At 35.9% G+C, this 27495-nt stretch overlaps 1 protein-coding gene across 1 annotated transcript; it reads left to right on the plus strand.

Annotated features, from left to right (window-relative positions):
• The first annotated feature begins 1224 nt into the window (after window positions 1-1224).
• Window positions 1225-27257, plus strand: piwil2 (piwi-like RNA-mediated gene silencing 2). Its single transcript, XM_073840282.1, has 22 exons — window positions 1225-1659; window positions 2642-2738; window positions 6778-6889; window positions 7324-7524; window positions 8403-8513; window positions 8944-9061; window positions 9146-9270; window positions 12418-12498; window positions 12745-12858; window positions 15256-15444; window positions 15669-15753; window positions 17320-17409; window positions 17508-17648; window positions 18119-18232; window positions 20658-20846; window positions 22136-22237; window positions 22539-22655; window positions 23275-23363; window positions 24426-24531; window positions 25650-25903; window positions 26071-26178; window positions 27046-27257. Exons 1-22 carry the CDS (start codon window positions 1225-1227, stop codon window positions 27200-27202), a joined length of 3135 nt encoding a protein of 1044 aa, XP_073696383.1. The 3' UTR covers window positions 27203-27257.
• The last annotated feature ends 238 nt before the right edge of the window (window positions 27258-27495 follow it).

A 27495-nucleotide genomic window follows, 5' to 3' on the forward strand; every position in this document is an offset into this window, starting at 1 on the left:
GTAAAAGTAGGCTGAAAAATAAAAACTTGTACAGATACTCCCAAAAATACTTAAGTACTGTAACAAATTATTATTACTTCGTTACATTACACCACTGCTACTGACACACTACAGTTAAGATAGAAATAACTGACTTAAAACCATTTTTTAGCTTGTTAAAATACTAGTGTTCTAATTTTGGCCACCACTGTAATTGTTGCTTGTCTTCTTTTTACTGCCACAATGCTGTCTACAAATAACATATAATAAAAACAAGGAATTTATATTTCCTTTTATTTCTCTGATTAGAGAAATAATGTTCAACTACATGCCAAAACATGTTTAAAAAAAATAATAAAACACCGATATAACTCAAAAGTGTTCCCACACGAATGATTCATGAATTGGTTTGACTGAGTCAAGAATCGCGAATCGGACATTAGTTACTGAATCAGTATTTGTTCAATTCAGTCTATCTGTGGCTGTTGAAAGAAGTGTTCATCGTCCAACTGAAGTCGCAGCGCCTTTTCAGGTACATTTACACCAATTTTACGACTTTAATCACGCGTCAACCTGATTTATTTCTAAAAAATAATCGAGTAGAATAGTTTTGTTGTTACTGCGTTTGTCATACTGTCGAATAATCAGAGCAATTTGACTTCGCGGGCTGTCTGGTTAACGTTACGTATTAAACTTTACGGTCGACATCCAAAAGCCAACGAAGTACTAAATACACGTAAGTAATGTCATCTTCTCATAGCAATCTAAAAATGTAATTAATTTTTATTTAAACATCCAATTTAAATTGTGAAATAATCTCAGCTATTGTTTTAGACGCTGTCAGACAGACACGTGTTCGTGTCGACTGAGATAACGTTAACGAACTTGAATATCTGACTAACGTTACATTAAATGTTTGCAAAAATGACATTAGCCTCGATTGCAGTTATTAAAGTTATATTATGGGAGAGCTAAATCATGTTTCTTGTGCTTCAGTGCCTATATTTGGCAGAAGTGTTAAAACACATTGACGCATTTATTTATTGCATGTGTTGTGCGCAAGGAAAAGTGCAGTGAAATTTACTCTTATGATCAATATCAAAATGCCCCAAGGATAGGATTAGGGTTATTGCTTTAATGTTCTACAATCCTTTGTTAATGTGGTAGACAGACATGTCAAGAAAACCTTCATTGATCTCTGTGCTTTGTTTTTGTCAGTTGCATTGAAGTGCAACAGAGGAAGAAATGGATCCAAGACGACCACCTCATCCTGGTCCCCCAGGGGTCACACGCATACCGTGGATGCAGCCAGCGGAAGATCAGGGTCAACCGCCAGACCAGCCCCGACTGGGACGAGGTCTCATTCTGCCTAGAGATGAACCTCTTCCAGGACGAGGTAGAGCCTTAGGCGTACCTGGAGAAATGCCTGTGCGGTTTGGGAGAGGAATAATTCAGCCTGTGAGTGAGCCTCCGGTGGGCATTCCTAGAGGAGTGCGAATACCAATAGAAGAGGGAGCTTTTGGAAGAGCCCGAGGTTTTTTGCTTCCCACTCCTGAGCCCACTGTCGGGATGGGGAGAGGTGCTGCTGTGGGACCATTTCCTACCCTGGCCATCGAAAAATCAGATGTACAGGAAAAGATGCCTGAGCTGCAAACAGAGGTGGCTCCAGCGATTGCCAAGGTAATGGTTAGGGCTGCATTTTCGAATAAAAATTTTGATTGCAATTTAAAATGTGATTTGTGACCCTGGACCACAAAATCAGTCATAAGGGTCCGTTTTTTGAAATTGAAATTTATATAACATCTAAAGCTGAATAAATAAGCATTCCATTGATGTATGGTTTGTTGGGATAGGACATTTGGCTGAGATACAACTATTTGAAAATCTGAAATTAGGGTGCAAAAAAAAAATTAAAATTCTGAAAAAAATCACCTTTAGAATTTTGTCAGCAATACATATTACTAATCAAAAATTAAGTTTTTATATATTTACGGTAGAAAATTTACAAAATATCTTCATGGAACATGATCTTTACTTAATATCCTAATGATTTTTGGCATAAAAAATTGATAATTTTGACCAATACAACGTATTTTTGGCTATTGCTAAGAATATACCTGTGCTACTTAAGACTGGATTTAAGATTTAAGACTTAAGATTTTGTAGTCCACGGTCACGGATTATTATTATTATTTTTTTTTTTTGTTATATATCAATATGGCTGTAAAATTAAATTGTTATTAGTAGTAAAAAAATAAATAAAATAAAATTACTTAATTGACACAAAATAACAAAAAATACTGTTGTAATATTTTACTATAAATAAATAGAATATTTAAAATAATGTAAAATAAAATAAAAAACAGACACCAGTGGATAATTAGCTGCTGACGTAAAAGAACACGGTGCCATTCTTCAGTCTGAAACACAGAGCGCATATATTTATTCAATTAAATTGTCACCTTTTTGATTTGATAATCGCACTAAGCCACATCACGATTCAGGTTTTATTTCAAACAGTCTTTATTTCCGAATGGTTCTGAATGAATATTTGTGTCACCAAATTTCAGGAAAGAAGTATTTATTGTTATACAAGTTTCAGATAAACACATTTGATTTGGCGATAGATTTATGCAATAAATCAGGCTTGGCTTTCTTTTAGGTTGAAGCTCCTGGGCCGGGGTCATCGCTGGTGTCCATGTTCAGGGGCCTGGGCATTGAGCCGGGAAAGACATGGGGGAGAGGATCTACACCTATTGGTATGTAAGAGAAAACAATGAAAAGCTTTCGTTGTATATATAGGTAACTTCAGATTTTCGGGAAAGACTTACAGTTTTTTTTAATTGGTTTGGTACTATTTTCATAAGTAAAGTGTGCATTTTCAAATCTCTTAGTACAAAACTTTAAACTGATCACATTTGTAACACCACTAGTCATTCTTTCAAATCTGATGTCATGATTTCATTGTATTTGGACATATTTTCATTCCACTTAATCATTGTTTCAGAACACAAGATCATTGTGATATATATTGAGAACATTTGCTTTAATCACCCAAACAAAACAGTAAGTTCTTTTTTCAGCTTAGTACTTTTACCAATCATTTCATTCAGGAGCAAATAATACAAGGTAAGCGTTTCAAATTGTCCTTGGTGCCGAATGAGGGTAACTGAACTGTAAAATTTACATAGCAAATATTACACTTATGTTCAGACAAAAAAAAAAAAAAAAAATATATATATATATATATATATATATATATATACACACAAACACACACACACACACACGAAAAAGGATTTAAAAAAAACACTCATCATTTACATAAGTCATATACATAAGCCAAATACACTGCTTGGCCAAAAAAAAAAAAAAAAAAAAATGTCGCTACCTGGATTTAAGTGCTATGATCTGGGGTTGCTGCTATTGGTCAAGTCTAGGTTCAGCAACAGTATGTGCTCAAAGAATGAGGTCAGCTGACTACCTGAATATACTGAGTGACCAGGTTATTCCAGCAATGGATTTTTCTTCCCTGATGGCACGGGCAGGGGCGCTGCTCGCAATTTTGGGCCCTATGACAAAATATGAGGTTGGGCCCCCCTACCACACCAAAGCAGATCTCTGGGGGCCCCTAAAAAGCGTGGGCCCTCAGAATTGTCCTAACTTTCCCCCTCTTAGCGGCGCCACTGGGCATGGGCATATTCCAAGATGACAATGCCAGGATTCATCGGGCTCAAATTGTGAAAGATTGGTTCAAGGAGCATGAGACATAATTTCCACACATGGATTGGCCACCACAGATTCCAGACCTTAACCCCATTGAGAATCTTTGGGATGTGCTGGAGAAGGCTCAGACTCTACCATCATCAATGCAAGATCTTGGTGAAAAATTAATGCAACACTGGATGGAAATAAATCTTGTGACACTGCAGAAGCTTATCAAAACATTGCCACAGCGAATGCGTGCCGTAATCAAATCTAAAGGTGGTGCAACGAAATATTAGAGTGTATGGCCTTTTTTTTGGTGGAAACTTTTTTTTTGGCCAGGCAATGTATATTTACATAAGCAAAATATATTTATTCACCTATTGAACAGTGCAAAGTCTCAAACACAGTTCTACTTATATGGTAACTAATTGTGATCATCAGGGGAAACAATTAGTAATTAGTATTTCTTGATTGAAAACTCAGCAATTTGTAACTTACAAATGACCAGACAACAATCAGTCAAGTTGAAAATGCATGGACATAATGAATGATTCATTGATTAAACATTAAGATCAGTTGAATTAAATGACAGACAAATGTATTCAACTGAATGATAAGAGATGCAAATCAAAACTTTGATAGTGATAACATTATGAAAGGCAGTTACTGTGAATGAAACATTTATTTAGATGAAACACGTATTTTGTGTAGCGAAAAGGATATTTTGTGATTATGTGTATTGTACTAACACAATTGAAAATATGCTTAAATGTTTGAAAAAAGTGCACTTTTGATGATCTGTTGTGATATAAGTACTAGTAGTTTTGAAAATGTACCAATTGCTTGTGAAAACAGTGCCAAACCAATTAAAAAAAACTGTAAAGGCATAGTTCACCCAAAAATGAATATTCTATCAATAATTACCCACGCTCATGTTGTTTCACACCTGTAAGACCTTTGTTTATCTTTGGAACACAAATGAAGACATTTTTGATGAAATCCAAGAGATGTCTGACCATGCATAGACAGCAACACATCCAAGTTCAAGGCCCAGAAACGTAGTAAGGACAATGTTAAAATAGTCCATGTGACATCAGTGATTTAACATTAATTTTACAAAGCTACGATAATACTTTTGAGTGTGCAAAGAAAACAAAAATAACTACTTTATTCAACTATTTATTTTCTTCTGTGTCAATCTCCGCTGCCATTCACAAGAGTACCACAACGCTTGTACAATATGACAGTTTTGCTGTGGTTTTTGATCAAATAAATACAGCCTTGGTGAGCATAAGAGAATGTTTTTTAATAGAAAACCCCAAACTTTTGAAAGGTTGTATACGTTTATGCCAACATGTTTGCGCGTTTATTCAGGCTGAGATTAAACAATTGTTTTTTAAAAAGCTGCATATTACCATCATAAGTGGCAGGGCCTGTACTGTACCATTATAAATGCAGCACGTCTTTGTCAACCCTGTCGTATACTGTATTTAATCAAACTCATACCTGTTTTATTATTCATGTCAGCGCTAGGTTGATTGGAGTGGGCATTAAATTGTGCGCCATCATTCTTGTATCCTTGGCAACACCAACAATGCCGAATAGTCACCACTTAGACGTGCAATTTACTGCTGAAGACAGGAGGAAGGTCAAGTAGCTAATAATGAAAACAAACTTAATCTGCAGTGTAAATACAAATGATGAAAGTAAGCCCATTAATCTTGTATTTATGAGCTTTTTTCTTTTTAAGGACTTAAACAGAGCTTGAAATAGTCCTTGGCATCTGAATCAGTGACCTTTCTGTGTCTTACGCACAACTCTTGGGGAGCCTCTGCTTTTTTCTGGGTGCACTTGACAGCCAACTGACTAGCTAAAGAATATATTTTCTCAACACAAACATGACATTTTAAGATAAGACTTTCAACCTTTTCCAGCACTATAACACCCTATGGCTTATTGTGACCGTGATTTTTTTGAGTCCCTAATACACCGGTTCCAGATTTAAGGGATAATTTACCAAAAAATGAAAATTCTGTCATTAATTCCTCACCCTCATGTCGTTCCAAATCCATATGACTTTTGTTCATCTTTGGAACACAATTTAAGATTTTTTTAATTAAATCTGAGAGCTCTTTGATCCTCTGAGAAGAACAGTCAAGTCATTGTTTTTATATTATTTGTGCACACAAAGTATTCTTGTAGCTTCTAAAATTATGGTAAAACTACTGATGTCACATGGAACATTTTAACTATGTCCTAAATACCTTTCTGTGCCTTGACCGTGGTTGGACCCTTGCTGTCTACAGAGGGTCAGAAAGGCCTCAGATTTCATCAAAAATATCTTAAATTGTGTTCTGAAGGTGAACAAAGGTCTTACGGGTTGGGAACGACATGAGGGTGAATAATTAATGACAGAATTTTCATTTTTGGTGAGAAATCCCTTTAATCAACTGTCTTAACCTACATCTGCCAATCAACAATCAACACAAGCTGTCAAATAACAGTTAGTTCCCACAAAAATAGAAAAAAAAGCTTCTGAACCTAATTAAACTTGGGCTTATGGGATGCTGTTTAATTTTTTAATAACGTAGTGTCTGTTGACATTTCACTGTAGTTACCTACTAAGGGTTGTGTCATTTAGGGCCCTATGAAATTTGTTTTATTGTTCACTTATAACAATTTTTTGAAAATTCCCTTTTATTTTATTTTTATATTTTCCAAAATTTGTTTTCCATTTGAATTTTTGCGGTTTCTCTTTTAATGGTTTAATTACATTTTAATACTTAATTCTTTGGAGTTATTCATCCAAATTTGTAAATTCCATAATATTCCACGTATTACAGTAAATTCCATTTTTTATGACTGAATTCCATCTTTGTTTTCTGCATCACAGAAATCATAGGGCTTTAGTATATATGGATGTGCATTTTTTCATGTTATTTAAAGTCTTTTTATCCAAATGTTAATTGTCAACTCCTATAGTTCAGTTAATGAATGAGCATTTTGTCTAATTGTGAAACTAGCATTTCTCTGCGAGTATGACTCTGCTTTTTGTCTGTATAGTATTTTGTTATTTCTGTCTTAATCCAGGACGAGGATCAGCAGGTGATTTGGGGGCAGATGTCCAGCCTAAGCCAACCATCGTTGGAGTAGCTGCTCTGACTCCAGAAAGAGAAGAAGCTCGCTTTGAAGAATCCATCAGGTGATATTCTCCAGCACCACCCAGGATTGATGTTTCTTGCTTGTATTCTTAGTCCAGTTTCTTGGATTTTCTGCATGTTAAATAATAGGTCAAACTAAAATGAATGTCACTCCAAACCTGCATGACTTAATTTCTTCTGGAAGAGTGGAAAAGATAAGTGAATAACAACTCAAAGCTGTTTTATGGCTTCGGACAGCTAGTTATATGTATTACCTGTATGATTATTTTATAGGCTTTAGTTGTCTTTTTGGAGTTTATTTTGCTTCACTATTGAAAGAATGTCATATGGGTTTAGAATGACATGAGAGAGAGACTATATGTTGACACATTTTTTTTTTTTCAGAATTTTTGGGTGAACTGTCATTTTAAAAGATGCTTATTTGAATGCTGATACTTGAGTTACTGATACTGAGTTCTTCTTTGTGTGGTTGTAGTTTCCTGGGCAGAGGATTTGTTGGTGCTGGCAGAGCAGCATTGCCTCATATGAGTGTGGGTCGTGGACCAGTTGGCCCACCGGGCCCCGTGTCCCCAACTGCTGCCCCGTTCTCCTTGCAATCTACTGCTTCTGTCTCTGAAGAAAGCCCAGTTCCTCCAGGAACACCCCCTAAAGTTGAAGTGAAAATTGAGACGGTGAAGTATGTATTCTCTTTCAGTGATTTATTGTCCTGTTTGTAATTTTGGATTATTTAAAGCAAGGATTAGTTCACTTTCAGAAGGAAAACATTCTTGATAATTTACTCTCTATTGATAGCCCATGTCATCCAAGATGTTCATGTCTTTCTTTCTTTAGTCAAAAAGAAATTTAAGTTTTTGAGGAAAACATTCAAGGATATTTTTCCATATAGTGGACTTCAATGGTGCCCAACGGGTTGAAGGTCCAAAGTGCAGTTTTAATGCAGCTTCAAAAGACTTTACACAATCCCAGCTGAGGAATAAGGGTCTTATTTAGCAAAACGCTTGTTTTCTAAGAAAAATTCAAATTTTTATACTTTTTAACCACAAATGCTCATCTTGCACTAGCTCTTCTTCACGCATTACATAATCACGCTCATGTGACACAGAAGGAAGTGCCAACCCAGTTAAGTGAACATACAACAAAAGTCAAATGCCCTTTACAAAAAAAGGTAAAGCAAGGCAAAAGCAAGCATTTTTTTTTAGGTAAAGCAAGCCATTGTGAAGTTGGAGGAGAAAATGAGATGGAGTTTTTCACCCTACTCTACCCTTTTCAACTGAAAAGTACAGATGAAGAACTAACCGTGTACGACTTTTCCAACCTGATTACACAACGCGCATCGCAGAGCTAGTGCGAGACAAGCATTTGTGGTTAAAAAGTATAGTAATTTAAAAAAAAATTTATGAAAATGACGAATCATTTTGCTACATATTTGAGTTATGAGTTATCAGTTCTGACTAATTTGGAAATGATTTGTTAAATTGGTGCTGTTTTTATTAATGAATCAGTCCAACAAGTTGGTACAGGCTAATGTGTCTCTTTTACAATGTGTTTCTACAGGGAGCCTCTGCAGAAAATGGGGACCAAAGGCAGTCCCGTATCCATCGGATCAAACTACATCCCCATCTGTTGCAAAAATGATGCTGTGTTTCAGTACCATGTTACTTTTACGTGAGTCTTACAAATGTAGTTTTTAAGTCTTATGGTTGATGCCATATTAAATTTACTGTATGTGACCAGATGTGTACAAATTTTTTTAGTTTTACCTGATTATTTTAAATAAGTTAACATCACAATCACAGTAGTGCACTTAGAATATATCCCATTGAAAACAAACATAAACATAAGGCGTTACCTGATTGTTCAGAGCTAATGATGTCTAATATTGATTGTTCAAGAAGATCAATAATAGCCAGCAAAGTATGAAGATAAATTAGTGCACCTTTTCCTATGCATTTTTTAATGGGAACATGTCGTTTGCCTCTGCCTGTTGGAATAAAGTAGATCATATTGACCAGTATTGATTGAATAATTATGATTAGCAGCATCTTTTTAGAGAAAACATGATTAATGGCATTAATGATCAGCTATTGAATTTCAGCCCGAACGTTGAGTCTCTCAGTATGCGCTTCGGTATGATGAAGGAACATCGGCCTACTACTGGAGAGGTGGTGGCTTTTGACGGATCCATCCTCTATCTGCCAAAACGTCTTGAAGAGGTTTGTGTGCATGTTAGACGTTGTTGCTTTTCATTTTATACATCCCTAATTGCCAAAATTTACATTGGCTTTGCTGTGTAACAGGTTGTTCATCTCAAAGCTGAGAGAAAAACCGATAATCAAGAGATAGACATCAAGATCCAGTTGACGAAGATTCTGCCGCCCAGCTCTGATCTGTGTATCCCGTTCTACAATGTGGTCCTAAGGAGGTTTGTACTCTCCATGTATAATAACAAGGATTCTCAAGAAACCACAGATCAGATGTGTTTGTAATTTGTTCTTCCTGTTTTTCACTTCCATTGTTTGAAATGTCCTCTTCTGAGAACAAACAAATGTTCTCTCTTTCATTAATGTATGACTTCACTAATGGGTTGAAATAAGAGTTTGATGTATTACGTAGACGTAATGTAGTGTTCACAATGCAACGCTCCTTCCCTCATTCATCTAGAACATTTATGGAAACGGAACTGCAAAAACAGGTGAGTCAGAAATGGTTATGACATTGAATGCATGAGAAGAATCATTCGCCTTAAATGAAAGAGTGAACTACATTGTTACGTCAAGGTTAGTCACTTATAAGAGGTCATTTAGCGGTCAATGGTTCGGGGTCGGCAAGATTTTTTTTTCTTTGATTTTGAAAGAAATCTCTTATGCGCACTCTTATAGGCTGCATTTATTTGATCAAAAATGCAGTCAAAAGTAAAGAAACTATTTGCTATTTTAACATTAATAAAAGGGACATTGGAAGCAAAATTCACTTTTTACATGGTGTTTGCATATAAATGTGTCTTAGCAGTGTGTGAACACAACCACCCCACAATGAGACCAAAAATCCATTCACTCCTGTTTTTTTTTAATCTCTAAAAAACCTAAACGTCTAAAAAGTCTCATAAGCGATGCAGGTGTTTGTAGTTGTATGTAAAAGTCAACACAAGAGTTTTCTTTTTTTTTTTCATCCCGACATTAGAGACATTGAGAACGCAGTGGATTAGTCTGTTTTTGATGGTAATGTGCCACAGAATACACTAAAATTTGATGTTTATCTGCTTACCTCCTGGGCATCCAAGATGTAGGTGACTTTGTTTCTTCAGTAGAACACAAACAAAACGTTTTTTAACTCAAAGTCTGTCAGTCATATAATGGCAGTCTCAAGTTTCTTATAAAGTGTAGTGTGACAGACAGAGAGAGCAATATGTAGTGCTATTATAAGGGATGAAAACTATGCTGAAATGATAATAAAAAAATAGTAATTTAAAAAAATATCATAGATATGCACCAGTAAGTCTAAACTGAAATTGAACATTTAAAAAAAAAAAAGCAAAGCTTTGACTCAGAGAGAATGTAACATTTCTCCCAGTGTTTTCAGTAGGCATAATTCTTCCCTCTCAGCTACAGACATACACATAATTCTTCCCTCTCTTGTAAGACAAAACCCTTAGCAGTCATATCACTCAGCAGATTCCCTCATGTGGTGTCCTGGAGTCTCAGCACTGGGCCTGTCTGAAGTCAACCATGTTTGAAATCTACAATTAGCTGCGGTCTCGATGGGGACCGAACACCCTGTTTGCTCCTGATAGCCAGGAGTGAAAACATGCTCCTGAGAGACTGCTCAGCTGCGTCTGCCTCACTCCATTTCCCTCTACAGCGTCCGTTGAAGATTGGAGATGGTGGGGTCATCAAGCAATTTTGGAGAATTAAATAAGTGTAATCGCATTACGGACTGTGTGACGTAAAAGCACAAAGAGGAATGAAGTCTGTGGGTTTCATTTTGTGTTAAAGCAATATTATGGGTCTAATACAAGTTAAAACTCACTCGACAGCATAATGATTACCACAAAAATGTATTTAGATTTCAAAAGGCAAAAAGCAAGGTTATTTCTAATAGAAAATTAGTAACACTTTACAGTAAGGTGTCATTAGTTAACATTAGTTAATGTAACTAATATGAACGGACAATGAACAATACATTATTACACTATTTATTCATCTTTGTTGATGTTAAAAATACATGTTCATTTTAGTTTAAAGTGCATTAACTACTGTTAACTAACACAACTTGTGATTTTGATAATGCATTAGTAAATGCTAAAATTTACATTAAGATTAATAAATGCTGCAGTAGTATTGTTCATGTTAAAGGGATAGTTCACCCAAAAATTAAAATTTGATGTTTATTTGCTTACCCCCAGGGCATCCAAGATGTAGGTGACTTTCTTCAGCAGAACACAAACAAAGATTTTTAACGAAAACCGGTGCAGTCCGTTAGTGATTTAATGGCAGTGGATGGGTACCAAACCTTTGAAAGTAACAAAAAACATGCACAGACAAATCCAAATTACACCCTGCGGCTCGTGACGATACATTGATGTCCTAAGACACAAAACAATATTTTTTTGAGAAACTGAACGGTATTTATATCATTTTTTACCTTTGATACACAGCCACGTTTTTCTGTATTTCTGATCAAATAATTGAAACTTGGGTGAGCATAAGAGACTTATTTTAAAAACATTAAAAGTCAAATTTTGTCTGATTCCAGACTATTGAACAGCAGTGTATATTTGTGACCCTGGACCGCAAATCCAGTCATAAGGGTCATTTTTTTTAAATTGAAATGTATACATTCTAAATGAAGTTCTTAGCAATGCACATAACTAATCAAAAATTAAGTTTGATATATTTACAGTCAGAAATGTACAATATATCTTCATGAACATGACCTTTTCTTAATATCTTAAATATACTTTACTTAAATATAATGATTTTTGGCATAAAAGAAAAGTCGATAATTTTGACCCATAACATGTATTTTTGGCTATTGCTACAAATATACCCATGCTACTAAAGACTGGTTTTGTGGTCCAGCGTCACTTTTTATTTCAGTAAAAATTGATAGTTAACAGTGACACAACTGGATTTTCCACGTGCTGTTAATTAACTTGTATTGAAATCAAAGTATTCCTTTAATGACCATTTCAATGTAAATGTGATCACTCTCCTCATTTAAATTAGATTTCACCGCAATCAAGTGTGTAGTAATTATCAATGGCTGACTACTAATAAGCATTTGAAGATGTATGGCCATTATTAAAGCAAACATTCAGTAAGGTAAACGCTTAGGAAACGCTGCCAGTGTGAAAATGCAACATGAGCCTGCTGTTGTAGTTAAGCTGTTCGCTTACACGCCACATGAGTGTGCGGTGTGAAACAGTCCATATCGTTGAGCCCTGTGGAGTATTGCTCCACTTTGTCTGTGCATATGAGACAAGTCTATGCTATAATGGTTTGTTGACAGTCAGCTCTGACATCTCTCACTTTTCCTGCTGCTTTCCTCTCATTCTTTCTCTCCACTTTAGAGTGATGAAATTACTGGGGCTGAAGCTGGTGGGCAGAAACCATTACGACCCCAACGCTGTTGTGATTCTCGGCAAACACAGGTATTTTGCACTGACCTGATTGTCTGTGATTGCAATCCAACCGAAATTGCTGTGCTCCACAATGTTTGGTTTCACACTGAATAAATCTGGACTTAGGATTCGGTATTTTTCCACCTGACCTGTGATTACCAAACGCATTTGAACCATTTCAGTGCCACTTGCAATAATGGTTTGCATGTTGATTCTCTGTTCAGGATACTTGTGATTGTTTGTACCTAACTGTGTTGGTTAATGCATATCCGTCAGGCTTCAGGTGTGGCCTGGATACTCCACCAGTATCAAGCACACCGATGGTGGTCTGTACCTCATCGTGGACGTCTCGCATAAGGTGCTGCGAAATGACTCCGTGCTGGAAGTCATGTGAGTTTGATCAATCTTTCTGACACATTCACGTGTATGAAGTCATTGCCATTTTGTCAATTGTGTGCTTTGTTCCACTCCAAAGCTGTTCCAAAATCGAGTGAGTTGCTGATCTAGAGAAAAAGTAAAAAGAAAACATTAAATAAATGTTCATTTTTAGATTTTTTAAATTTCTAGCACAGCATTCAGCTTTTTGACTGGTTTATTATTATTATAGTATTAATTAATAATACTTTTAATAAATTTTTACTTTGTTCTGCTTTTTATATCATTATAATATAAATAATAAAATATTTTTTAATTATTTTTTTTTTTACATTTAAAAAAAATATATTTATTTAATTAAAGCATCATGGTTTTTTTGTGCAAATCAGAAACATTTTATTGGCGTTATGGTGGTGGTAGTAGTAGTAGTAGTATATATTATTATAGTATCAGTTAATAATACTTTTAATAAAAGTATTTTTTCTCTGTTTTATATTACTATAGTATTAATTAATACAAAGTATTAAATGAATAATTGCATTCTTTTTAAAATATATTTTTAATTAATACATTTTTAAAATAGTATTTAAAAAAGTATATATTTTTAAATAATTTACCAAATTCTAGAAAGCAGTTTTTTTTTCTAATCAGAATAATTTTACAGGTGTTATCGTGGAAGTAGTAGTGTTATAATATTATTATTATTATTATTATTATTATTATTATTATAGTATATATTGTTAGAGTATTAATTATTAATGCTTTTAATATATATTTTTTTACTTTTCTCTACCTTATAACTTTTCTCTCTTGTATATTATAGTATTAATTAATTTAAAATTTTAATTTATTAAGATATAAAAGATGTATATTTTTAAAAAACTTAACCAAATTCTAGTGTAGCATTGAGCATTGCTTGTATCCTTCATAGCAAAGACAATAGCAATATGCTTTGCCACAAGCTCAGTCAAATAATTATCTAATATAGTAGACGAGGTGAGAGAAATGGATTATTTCATTGAGAGGTATGGATAGAAAAAAAACCCCAAATCTAATTAAGGACTTTTTTTCCCAAACTTTAGGTATGCTGTGCACTTCTTGAATTAATGCATCATTGCTTCATAAACTGGGTTGAAATGGAAAGATCTTATATGGTTTTTCTAACAGTTCCTTCAGAATTTGTTTATTGTGTGTCATTGGACTTTTAATTGCTCTGTTTTGGTCATCAGGTAGCATTTGGTGCTGACACCAAAAAATAATTTAATTTAAATAATAAATAATATAATAATAAAATGGCCTGCATCTGAAATTCCATTTAATTAAAAAGCTGCCTTAACATTCATTTTCAGTACGAATTGGGAGAGGCCATTGCTGATGTGACAATTTAGCAGAGCTCAACTTTCTGAAAATAAGCAGCATAACAATGCAATGACTAGGAATGGAAGTGCAGACAGCGTCATCTGATTTGGAGTAGAATGCAGGAGCTCAGAGATTCTCTGATCTCTAGTGATTTAATTAGGGATGCACCGGTTGACCGGCCATAAATCTCAACCGGCCGGTTTTTGTTTTTATCCCGGCCGGTTTTTGTACGTGGGCCACGGCATTCGATTCATTCAGAAACATGTCACTTGTGTGGAGGTTTTTTTAAATCTGTGAGCAGGACGTGAAGATTGCAATCTGCAATGTCTGCAAAGGACAGCCGCTTTCCTGTGCTCGCTGAAGTTGCGTGAGCGTACCTGTCCTCGCCCTGCACAAGCGCAGACAGCAAACGTTTGTTCAGCTCAGCTTCTCACGTGACAGATGAAAAAAGAAACAGACTCACTTGTGACAAAGCTGAGATGCTTCTTTTTGTAAAAAAAAAAAAAAAAAAAAAAAGCATTGCTTTACTTTTGAAAAGCCAAAAATAAAAGTCTGTTCTGTTAAGAATGATTATTATTATTTTACATTAAAATGCCTGTTGACTTACTGTTTTACTTTACTAAAAGCATGTTTTACTTATTAAACTGTATTTAATTTAATATTTTTTTATTTATTTAATTTCAGATGTCAGATGCTATTGATTCAATAACCAAAGCCAGTTTGGCCTGTTAAATACTAATTAAACATGTTGTTTATGTTGTTTACTTGCATAACTTATTGTTTTTGAAAAAATCGGATATCGGAATCGGCTAGCTTGCTTGTAAAAAATCGGCATCGGAATCGGCCATGTAAATCATGATCGGTGCATCCCTAGATTTAATCACTGTCAGTGTGTAGACAGCAATGCAGCCCACTAGGTTTTGGACTAGAGTTCGTCTATATAAAATATTTTGAATGCATGCAATTTTTTGGCTAAAATTTACGATATAAACAATTTGCCAAAATTAGTGCAAATTTGTTCAACTCTGACTAACCTTTGTTTGTCTGCTGCAGGAACCTGATTTACCAAGGAAGTCGAGAGAGCTTTCAGGACGAATGCACAAAGGAGTTTGTCGGTTCAATCGTGATCACACGCTATAATAACCGCACTTACCGTATCGATGACATCGAGTGGTCCAAATCTCCCAAAGACACTTTCACCTTGGCCGACGGAACCGTGACCACGTTTGTCGATTACTACAGGTTCATCTGCCGCTTCTCTGATTTAAGACCTGAATGCATGTAAAAAAGATAACAACTGGACCGTATTAACCGGATTATAAAATGCAAATGACATTGTGAAAGTTCATGCATGCATCAATTATAGCTCCTTATAATGGCAGAGACATATATATGCTAGTTTAAAGTGACACATTATTTTTTGTTTTGTCAGTGTTTGTAATTAGCTTTTTTGTTATTATGCACAGGAAGAACTATGGCATTACCATAAAGGAACTCGACCAACCCCTGCTCATCCATCGTCCAAAAGAGAGGTCCAAACCAGGAGGAAAGGTGAAATAGTGCTTATCAGGATTTCTAGAATTGAAGGCGGTGCTGTTCTGTTTGTTTATGTTATGACTTATTAAAAAGCTTTAGAAATGACTGTGACAGCTGCATGTCAGTCAGTGGTGGTTTGAATAGCATGGGCTTGACTGAATTCACACTCCGTGCTGTCATCTAGTGGCGCCATTGGGTGTTGTGCTTTAACGGTAGTTTGTTTGGCCAAATAAATAGTAGACAGGGTTTGCATTTAACATTTAATCTGGGTTTTTTTAGCATTAAATTGATCAAAAGTGACTGTAAATGTTTATGACATTTCAAATAGATGCTGTTCTTTTAAACTTTCTAAACTATCTAAAATATTAGGCAGCACCTTTTTCATCACAGGAATAAATTACGTTTTAAAATATAGTTATTTTCTACAAGCTGTAATATTTCAAAATATGTTGCTGTTTTTATTGTATTTTTGGTCAAATAAATGGTAAGCATAAAGTGACTTTTTTGAAGCATTAAAATAATCTAATTGTAAAATTCATTTACTGATTAATTATATTGTAAGTTTACTTTACTAGATACTCAGATGTGAATCTGGGCCCATATTCACAAAACATCTTAACACAATTTAAACATAGTAAAGTAAAAGTAATGGGTGTGTCAGTCCTTAATTAAGGACTTTTTCACAAGAGTATAAAAGTATTTTACACAGTGTTTTAGTGCTAAAACTACCCCTAAATCTGTAAAAAAAAAAAAAAAGGGATTAGTGAAGAGGACTCCTACTGTAAGTCACTAAGACCAAAATCAAAAAAAATAAAATTGGTTTACTGAAGTGTGTTTTAAGACATGTTCCATTAAGATTTAGTGGTTTTAACAAGCCAGAAGATGATCAATTACTAGTAGAGACCAACGTATAGTTACCATTAAAACCATTAAAAATTCTGTGATGGTTTCTATGTTTTTTTTTTCAGCAGAGCTATAATGGCTTATAATTTGCACACTTTATTGGTTTTGTAGGTTATCCCAACTCTAAATTTTCCTTTGATTATATCCTTGTTTTCATTAACAAGTTGGGCAGTAAGCTGCTCTTGTGTCCAGTTTATTCTACTCTGTTAATTAAAAGACTGTTTATATGCATATCCGCTAATTGTTTACGAGGCTGACAATTAGCTGAACATATACTTGTCTAATTAGTGACACTTAGCCTGTATTTTAAAATCTTTATTTGATTGTGGCAACATTTTTATTTTTAAACCTTTTAATTGAATGTGGCGACAAAATATTACACTCTACAATATTTCTATGAATAAATCTCTGACAGAGACCCCTTCCCTATCAGCCAATCACTGTGTGCATGGTTAGTAAGCATGCTGAGATCTTTTATAGCAACAAGGTCAACCCCACCTTTACTCCTAGCTTAAGACTTCTCTCTATCCCTTAGTAAAGGTTTGTCTCGGCAGCTTTGTGAACAGGTTTTAAGAGAAAACTCTTAGCTAAAAACTTCTAGTTCTATTAAGGAGACTTCTTAGTGGTATGATAAAATGTTTGTGAATGTTTTGCGGGCCCTGATCTCTTTCATAACAGGTTATAACAGGTGAAATCCTGCTCCTGCCAGAACTCTCCTTCATGACTGGCATTCCTGAAAAAATGAGGAAAGACTTCAAAGCCATGAAGGTGCGAATCATTTACAGTCTCAAACTGAATCAAGTGGGTGAACTCTTTATTTTGGAAACTGTTCAGGGTTATTTCGAACTGTCCGTCTTGTGTTTTAGGATCTGACCATGCACATCAATGTGGGAGCCGAGCAACACACCCAGAGTCTCAAACAACTGCTGCACAACATCAACAGCAATAATGAAGCTGTCTCAGAGCTGGCACGCTGGGGCCTCAGCATCAGCCAGGAGATTCTAGTGGTGAGAATGGAAACACGCACCTCCATGCTATACGTGAGAGTGTAGTTCAGAAAACTGTTTGTGCCTTAGGTGCATACATTGCTCCATCAGGTCCTCCATCAGCACCGAACTAGAAATATGTGACCGTGGACCACAAAACCAGTCACAAGGTTCAATTTTAAATTGAGATTTATGCATCATCTGAAAGGTCAATATATGGCTGAGATTTGAAAATCCGGAATCTGAGGGTGCATAAAAAATGTTATATTGAGAAAATTGCCTTTAAAGTTGTCCAAATTGAATTTCATAGCAATGCATATTACTAATAAAAAATTAAGTTAAATTTACAAAATATCTTCATGGAGTAAATTATCAGGAAATTTTAATTCTGAAAGTGGAGTAATTCTTTAATTGTAATAGCTGTATTGATTTGCATACATTGCTGTGTTTGTAGCTAACTTGGATTACTTGAACGGTTTGTTTCCACACAGACTCAAGGAAGAACTCTGCCCAGTGAAACCATCTGCTTGCATTCAGCATCTTTTGTAACATCTCCATCAGTAGACTGGTCCAGAGAGGTGGTTCGAGACCCCTCCATCAGCACTGTGAGTCAACACAATCAGAGAGCTCGGACACAGCGTAGGGTGTTTGAACAAAATCACTGTGAGTCATTGGTTTGCGGGAGAGTGCCCACGTGCTGCGGCCACATGTCAGACTGATCAGAGGAGGTGGACTGCAGAACCTACATATTTTCAAAGACTTGAGGTCTCACACTGTGCAAAGAGAACAGCCTTGTTTGGCTTGAGTGAAAAAAATGTGTGGATTGAATTCACACATTTTGTTAGAGGCACACCACTAATGTGTAGTAAAGGGGTCATGAAATGCATTTTCAAAATTATTGTATAATGTTTCCTTAGGTGCACTTATCTTAATATTGTTCATTAGAAATGGTATTAATTTGGATATAAATGGTCATTTTGTACCCTGAACTTAGCCCTCTGATTTGAAAGCTCTGTTGGAAGGAGCATGTCTGCTTAAGTGTAAATGCACACTGCTATAGCCGCTTTTCCACTATCGGGCCGAACCGTTCTTAGAACAGTTGGGTACAGTTCCAGTTGTGTTTCCACCTGAGCCTGGTACGGCACGGAACGATTACAAACCGTTCTCGGCCCGGAATTCTCGGCACGGTTAGACAACCGTGCTGAACCGGGCTGGTAAAATGCGTGTGCATGACGTCGCCACGCTGTTGCCTGGCTACCAGTTTCTCTATGGCTCTGTCTATGGCTAAGCGGATGCGCAGTAAGCAGATACGGTAAATATAAATATAAATGGCTGAGCCTGAGACAGTTTGGTCTGTGGATGAAACATTTGCTCTAATATTGATATTTGGACAGAAAGAAAAATTCAACAACAGCTGGAGGGTGCAAAGAGAAACGAAAAGTTTTTAAAATTATAGCGCAGTGTCTTGCAGAGAAGAGCATTAAGAAAAGTTCAAAACAGTGCCGGGAAAAAATAAAAAACTCAAACATACATATCGCGTCCAAAAGGACAATAACAGTAGAAGCGGGGCTGTCTACTCTTGCGTTACCAAGGCAACGATTTGACGCATTTGTATTTACATTCCAAAGAGTTCCGTTATCTGCACCACAGTGGAAAATCAAACCGTATCTGTGCTGACTGGCCCGGATCGGCACGGAACAGAACGGTTAAGCATTGAGAACGGTTCGGCCCGATAGTGGAAAAGCGGCTTATGATTAGCTAACATCTTTGCATATTAAATGAGCATTGCATGTGGAACTCTTTCAAACGTTTAATACATTTTAACTAGAACAGCCCTCAAGATTAACTAATGAAAATAGCATTATATTTAAAACTACTCCCTTTACATCAAATGCTGCAGCATACAACATAATTTCTGCAATCTCACAAATACTGTCATCATTACTAACACAGTGAAAACACAATGTTAAACATCCTCCTTGTTGAGCAGTGTAAACTGTTATTGATTATAACGGGAATTTTAGTGAAAACGCCAAAGTGAATTGACCTTCCTAACAATTATAAAGAAAATTATATATTTTTTAAATAATTAGAATATAGAGAACATATGCTTTATTATGCTTCTAACAGGAATAAACAGTTAAGAAAAAAGCATGTTAAGTAAAAAAGCATAGTTTGAGGCAGCAGAGGCTGAAAACACTGCGAGCGTCACTCGTGCTTCAGTGTAGTAAACGAAACTATGCATGAGTGCCATTCATTCACACATGTCATGCAGGAGTCATATTTAAGTAGTATTTTTGCAGCTTAATATTCGCACATATCACATTTTGTGTGTATTGACCTACTGTTAATTTATTCATTCAAAATTTGTCAAATTCCATGACATTCCACGTTATACAGTACATTCTATTTTTATGACTGGATTCCATGATTTTGTCATCACCAAAATCATAGGGCTCTACAGGCAATGATGATCATAAATGCAGTTTTTAGATTTTTATATTGTTGTTTGCATCAAAAATGGTCTTTCTATAGTAGTATCACTCTTGTGAATAATCGACAGACATGAATGAATGTAAGTGTAATGGGTATGTTAATGAGAATCGTGACTTCACACAATTCAAACCCAGGTGTTTCAGAAGTGTAGAAAAGAATATTTCATGTTTTAAACTTGGGAACGTTTAGCATAAATATCATGAACATTTTGATTCTGCATTTTTTGGGAAAAAACACTGAATAGAATTTCTGAACTAAATCACTGTTATGATCCAGTTTGTTTTAGTGACTTAAAATCATACATCTGCACTATTGTAGTCTGATTCCTGAACAGAATGACTCTTACAGTATGAGACTGTTTATTTTAGTGAATCAGAAATGTATAGCTGGACTCTTATGAGCTGGTTTGTTTTAGTAAATCAAAAATACATAGTTGGACTATGAAATTACTCTTATAGCCCCAATCTCTCATTCTCTCACATTGCTCTAATGTAGGCCTATCTCTCAATTTGTCTTGTAATTGATTTCTGTCAGGTGCCTCTGAACTGCTGGGCTGTTTTCTACCCCCGACGAGCAACTGATCAGGCCGAGGAGCTGGTGAGCACTTTTACAAGGGTAGCCGGACCACTGGGCATGAGAATCGAGCGGCCCATCCGTGTAGAGCTACGGGATGATCGAACCGAGACCTTTGTGAAGAGCATTCACTCTCAACTCACCAGTGAGGTGGGGAAGTAACCTACACAGAGAGAAAGCTTTGAAAATTTTACTATTCTCACTATGGGCCATGGTTCTTTTGGCTTTGTAGTCCATTGGGGTATTACAGGTGCATCTCAATAAATTAGAATGTCATGGAAAAGTTCATTTATTTCAGTAATTCAACTCAAATTGTGAAACTTGTGTATTAAATAGATTCAGTGCACACAGACTGAGGTAGTTTAAGTCGTTGTTTTTTTTTAATTGTGATGATTTTGGCTCACATTTAACACAAACCTACCAATTCACTATCTCAACAAATTAGAATATGGTGACATGTCAATCAGCTAATCAACTCAAAACACTTGCAAAGGTTCCTGAGCCTTCAAAATGGTCTCTCAGTTTGGTTCACTAGGCTACACAATCATGGGGAAGACTGCTGATCTGACAGTTGTCCAGACACCCTTCATTGACACCCTTTACAAGCAGGGTAAGCCACAAACATTTATTGCCAAAGAAGCTGGCTGTTCACAGAGTGCCGTATCCAAGCATGTTAACAGAAAGTTGAGTGGAAGGAAAAAGTGTGGAAGGAAAAGATGCACAACCAACTGAGAGAACTGCAGCCTTGAGAGGCTTGTCAAGCAAAATAGATTCAAGAACACTCCTTCTGATGACCAGCTTTTTATAGATGCTGATTTCATTTTCCAGCAGGATTTGGCACCTGCCTACACTGCCAAAAGCACCAAAAGTTGGTTAAATTACCATGGTGTTGGTGTGCTTGACTGTTGAGCAAACTCACTAGGCCCGAAACCCAAAAAGGAATCTATGGGGTATTGTCAAGAGGAAAATGAGAAACAAGACCAAAAAATGCAGATGAGCTGAAGGCCACTGTCAAAGAAACCTGGGCTTCCATACCACCTCAGCAGTGCCACAGACTGATCACCTCCATGCCACACCGAATTGAGGCAGTAATTAAAGCAAAGGGAGCCCCTACCAAGTATTGAGTACATTTACAGTAAATAAACATACTTTCCAGAAGGCCAACAGTTCACTAAAAATGTTTTTTATTGGTCTTATGAAGTATTCTAATTTGAGATGAACTGAATGGTGAATTGGTGGGTTTCTGTTAAGTGTGAGCCAAATCATCACAATTAAAAGAACCAAAGACTTACACTACTTGAGTCTGTGTGCTTTGAATTTAATACACGAGTTTCACAATTTGGGTTGAATTACTCAAATGAACTTTTCCACAAGATTCTAACTTATTAAGATGCACCTGTATCTAAATACAATAGTATATTGTCTCTCCTGTTTTTCAGCCCCGTGTGCAGCTGGTTGTCTGCATTATGACCGGAAACAGAGATGACCTGTACAGCGCGATCAAAAAGCTCTGCTGCATCCAGAGTCCCGTACCATCACAGGTTTCATTGAACACAATTTCTTTGCATTTCATAGTTCAGTTGCTGTTTATGTAACACATACACTACTGTTCAAAAATTGGGGTCTGTAAAGGTTTTATTTTAATGTTTTTGAATTAAGTTTATTTGATTAAAAACAATGATATTGTAATACTATTTGTGTTTTAAAATGCCATTTATTCCTGTGATGGCAGTTTTCAACAGCCATGTTTTTTGCCTCACCTAATTGTGGCAAGCAGGAAATATTTATATTACATTTCATATCATGCATGACATTTCCTATCATGTTTGAATCTCTTCCTAGGCCATTAATGTGCGGACCATCTCCCAGCCACAGAAGCTCCGCAGCATTGCTCAAAAGATTCTTCTGCAGATTAACTGCAAACTGGGAGGAGAGCTGTGGACGGTAAATGTTCCTCTGGTGAGTGTGTGCTAATCAGACCTTTTTCCCCACGGGTGGCCCTGGAGTTTCCATACTGTATGTCACTCTTGATTAAAAAATGCTTAAGTAAATACAGAGTATCAGGAATGAACCTGAAAATGGTCACTGCACAGTGGGACCTGATATACGATATCTACGTGTGATCCATTTTCTCTTAAATTGTAATGTTTATTTTTTTTTTTACACATTGATTATCAAGTTTCAATATTTATTCCTGGGTTGACATCTTGACTTTCTTTTGAAGTATAAACCTCTGTTCCCACACATTTATGAAGAGACTTTTTCCCTTACACCAGCAGCCACACTCATTAACAGTCTTTGAGCTGGTGGGAGAACATTAAAATATAATTAATATTAAAATCGCATAAGTCTTTATAAATAACTTGTTTTTCAAACTTTAATTATATTTGTTCACAAGTTCACAAATAACCTGTAATAGATGAAATATGAGGTAATGCATGATAAAAAGGCATACAAAAGTTTACTTAATGCATTATTTTTTTCAGAATGGTTTTGATTGTTGCAGCAAATAAATTTCAGCAAATGGTATTAAATAAAGGGATAACTTCTAACTCACTGAACTGTTCTGTTTGAACAGAAATACCTGATGGTGATTGGAGTGGATGTTCATCATGATGTAAGCAAGAAGAGCAGATCTGTCATGGGTTTTGTGGCAAGTCTCAACAGGTAAATTAAAACCACCCAAAACAAATGTTCAGAAGACTCTTATGCTCACCAAGGCTGCATTTATTTGATCAAAAATACAGTAAAAAAGTTGTTGTGAAATATTACAATTTAAAATCTTTCGCATTATTCTTTAAAATATATTACTTTTTAGAATTCTTTGATGGTTGGTCGTTTAATAGTTCAAAAGAACAGCATTTAAGAAAAGAAAAAAAAAATTGTAATAATATAATCTTACAAAATCAATTCTTTATCAAATTGTCCTTGCTGAATTAAGGCATCTGTTTTAAAAAAAAAATACATTTAAAAATGTAACATGCATGGATAAAGTTCTGCTGAACACAGTGGCATCTATGACATGCATTTTGAAAATAGATATTGTAAATTTTAATTTTAAGCAAATTTCAGATATTGCCCCAAAAATAGATTCAGTGTAGTAGCTGATGTCTACTAATAGAATCGTAGCTAACACTACTAGTCAGAAGTTTTTGAACAGCAAAATTTGTATTTTTAAGGAAGTCTCTTCTGCTCACCAAGCCTGCATTTATTTGATCAGCAAACAGAGTAACATTTTAAAATATTTTACTATTTAAAATAACTTCTATATTTTAATGAATTTTAAAAAGTATTTTATTTCTGTGATCAAAGCTACATTTTCAGCATCATTACTGCAGACTTTAGTGTCATGTTATTGTTCAGAAATCATTCTAAAATGCTAATTTGCTCTTCAATAAGCATGTATTATTATTGGTATTATTATCAATATTTATAATAATAAATTACATTAAAAAATATTCAGATTGTTCTTTTAAATAATATAATATTTCAATATTGTGCTGTTTTTGCTATACTTCGGATAAAATAAAAGCAGGCTTTGTGAGCAGAAGAGACCTCTTTAAAAAACATTACAAATCTTACTGTTCAAAACCCTTTGACTGGTAGCATAAAACTAATTGTCAAGCAACTCATAATTTACACTAGCTTCACCAACAGTGTGAGCTGTAATATGCATCAGATTTGAGATCTGTGAATCAGGCCTAACCTTGTGTTTATTGTCCCTGTTAGCATGCTGACCAAATGGTACTCCAGAGTTACTTTCCAAATGCCTCACGAGGAGATAATCAATGGTTTCAGAGTCTGTCTGCTGGCTGCCCTGCAAAAATACTATGAGGTAATGACGAGTTCATGTAAACTTTAATCTTAAAGGGATAGTTGACCCAAAAATGAAAATTTAATGTTTATCTGCTTACCCCCAGGGCATCCAAGATGTAGGTGACTTTGTTTCCTCAGCAGAACACAAACGAAGATTTTTAACGAAAACTGGTGCAGTCTGCCAGCCATGTAATGTACCTGGATGAGCACCAAACCTTTAAAAGTAAACAAAAACATGCACAGACAAATCCAAATTACACCCTGCGACTCGTGATGATACATTGATGTCCTAAGACACGAAACGATCGGTTTTTGCGAGAAACAGAACAGTATTTATATCATTTTTTACCTTTGATACACAGCCACATCCATTTGTCCTGAGCATGAGCTTATCATCCGGCTCGTGACATGTGAACGCGCTCTGGCGTAGAATACGCAAACGCCGTAAGGGGAAATCGGTGAAAAGTCCCGGGTGAGTTTGCGCAAGCAAACGTAATCTTTTTGCTTTAAATCGGTTTGAACAATCAGGATAAGCGCAAGTAATTACCATTTTGAATAGCCGCTATACCCACAATCTCTGTGCACTAAATAATGAGTGTCGTTTGCAATGCGACAGATTGCTTCCGGCATTTGCGTATTCTACGCTAGAGCGCGTTCACATGTCACGAGCCGGATGATGAGCTCGTGCTCAGGACAGATGGACGTGGCTGTGTATCAAAGGTAAAAAATGATATAAATACTGTTCTGTTTCTCGCAAAAAACGATCGTTTCGTGTCTTAGGACATCAATGTATCGTCACGAGTCGCAGGGTGTAATTTGGATTTGTCTGTGCATGTTTTTGTTTACTTTTAAAGGTTTGGTGCCCATCCATTCATATTATTTGGCTGGTAGACTGCACCGGTTTTCGTTAAAAATCTTCGTTTGTGTTCTGCTGAGAAAACAAAGTCACCTACATCTTGGATGCCCTGGGGGTAAGCAGATAAACATCAAATTTTCATTTTTGGGTGAACTATCCCTTTAATCGGATAAAATACAGGCTCTACACCAAATAGAAAATGATAGTTAAAGCCTTTTCAAAATGTTATGTGTCTCTGAATTGTTGTAGAGAGGTGTTTTTTACCCACTTTTTACAAACAGGTGAACCACGCCTTCCCTGAAAAGATCGTCATATATCGTGACGGTGTGTCTGATGGCCAGCTGAAGACCGTGGAGCTTTACGAGATCCCTCAGGTTCTGAAATGCTTTGAGACCATTCCTAACTACGAACCAAAGCTGGCTTTCATCGTGGTGCAGAAAAGAATCAGCACCACCCTGTACTCCTATGGATCAAACCACTTCGGCACACCATCACCAGGAACCGTATTGGACCACACTGTTACAAACAGAGACTGGTTGGTTTACAAGAGCTAAAGCTTGTGCTCCACATGCAGCATAGAATTCTATATAAGGCTTTAGCAACTAGATGTGCAAAGCTTTGCAGAAATGAGATCTAGTCAAGTGCATTAGCGAGAGGAAATAAAATGTGCTATATGAATTGACATGTTTCTCTTCTCTTCAGGGTGGACTTCTACTTAATGGCACATTCGATTCGACAGGGTTGCGGCCTGCCCACTCATTACATAGCAGTGTACAACACAGCAAACCTCACCCCTGACCACTTACAGAGGTAAGAAATTGATTTGGTGTATGTGTGTGTGTATATATATGTGTGTGTAATGAGCGCAAGAAAATCTAGCTCTCAGCTCTCATTCAAACTAAAAGAGACGATATTGACAAATAGAAACTATAATACTATATAAAACATTACTGTTAAAGAAACTAAATAGAATATTTATTGTAATGGGTTTAACATTAAAAAAATGTTAAAAAGATGACAATTTAATGTTGAATGGCTATATTTACCTATTTTATCCACAGAAATTGGTAAAAAAAATGTTCAAACAGTCACTGATCCTTCAGAAGGAAACAATGCATTAAGAGCTAAAGGGTGAAAACCTCCTGAATTAGAAGATCAGGGTCAATTTATCTTTTCTCTTCTGGGAAACATGTAACGTAGTATCTTCTGTAACTTCTTAAGGGCGGTACTAACTAAAAATATATATATATATATACAATACAATGTACATGTCTTTATTCTGTTCAAAAGTTTATACCCCTGACTTAATGCATAATTTTAAAGCATCAGTGAGCGTTTGAACCTTCTATAATAGTTGCATAAGAGTCCCTGAGTTGTCCTCAGTGTGAAAAGATTGATCTCTAAGTCATACAGTCATTGTTGAGAAAAGGTTCAAATACACAAAAATGCTGAAAAACCAACAAATTTGTGGGACCTGAAGGATTTTTCTGTAGAACAGCGGGCAGTTAAACTGTTCAGGACAAACCAGGGACTCGTGACCAACTATCACTAAAAAAAGTGATAGTTAACAAAGAATTTAGATAACACACAGTATTTAGAATCAAGTGTATGAAAACTTTTGAACATTTTTATTAATTCAACTAAGTATTTACTTTTTTTTTTTTTTTTTTAACACAGGTTGACCTTCAAGATGTGCCACCTGTACTGGAACTGGCCCGGAACAATACGTGTTCCTGCACCATGCAAGTACGCCCACAAACTGGCCTTCCTCTCTGGCCAGTACCTCCATTCAGAGCCTGCCATCCAGCTCTCAGAGAAACTGTTCTTTCTGTGAATGAGACCCGTTCAGCATCTGAACCAGACCCAAGAGGGTAGTTTTCATGTTTGAATCTCTGCCATTCGTTCTTGTTTTTTGTTTTGTTTTTATTGCTGATCTAAAGAAATACTGTTCAGAATGTTCTTGTTTGTTCAGCCTCCAATTTTTTTAGTTCGTAGTTCTTGTGCAGCATTAATAAATAAAGTGCATGTCACACTTTAAATTTCCCCAGTGTCAGACTCGTCAGTTATTGCATGAAATAATGCTCTTGTGTGTAGCAGTTCAGAGCAGTATTCATTCTGTATTAGCAG

This window comes from Garra rufa, chromosome 5 (assembly GCF_049309525.1).
Source record: "Garra rufa chromosome 5, GarRuf1.0, whole genome shotgun sequence".
Taxonomy (NCBI): Eukaryota; Metazoa; Chordata; class Actinopteri; order Cypriniformes; family Cyprinidae; genus Garra; species Garra rufa.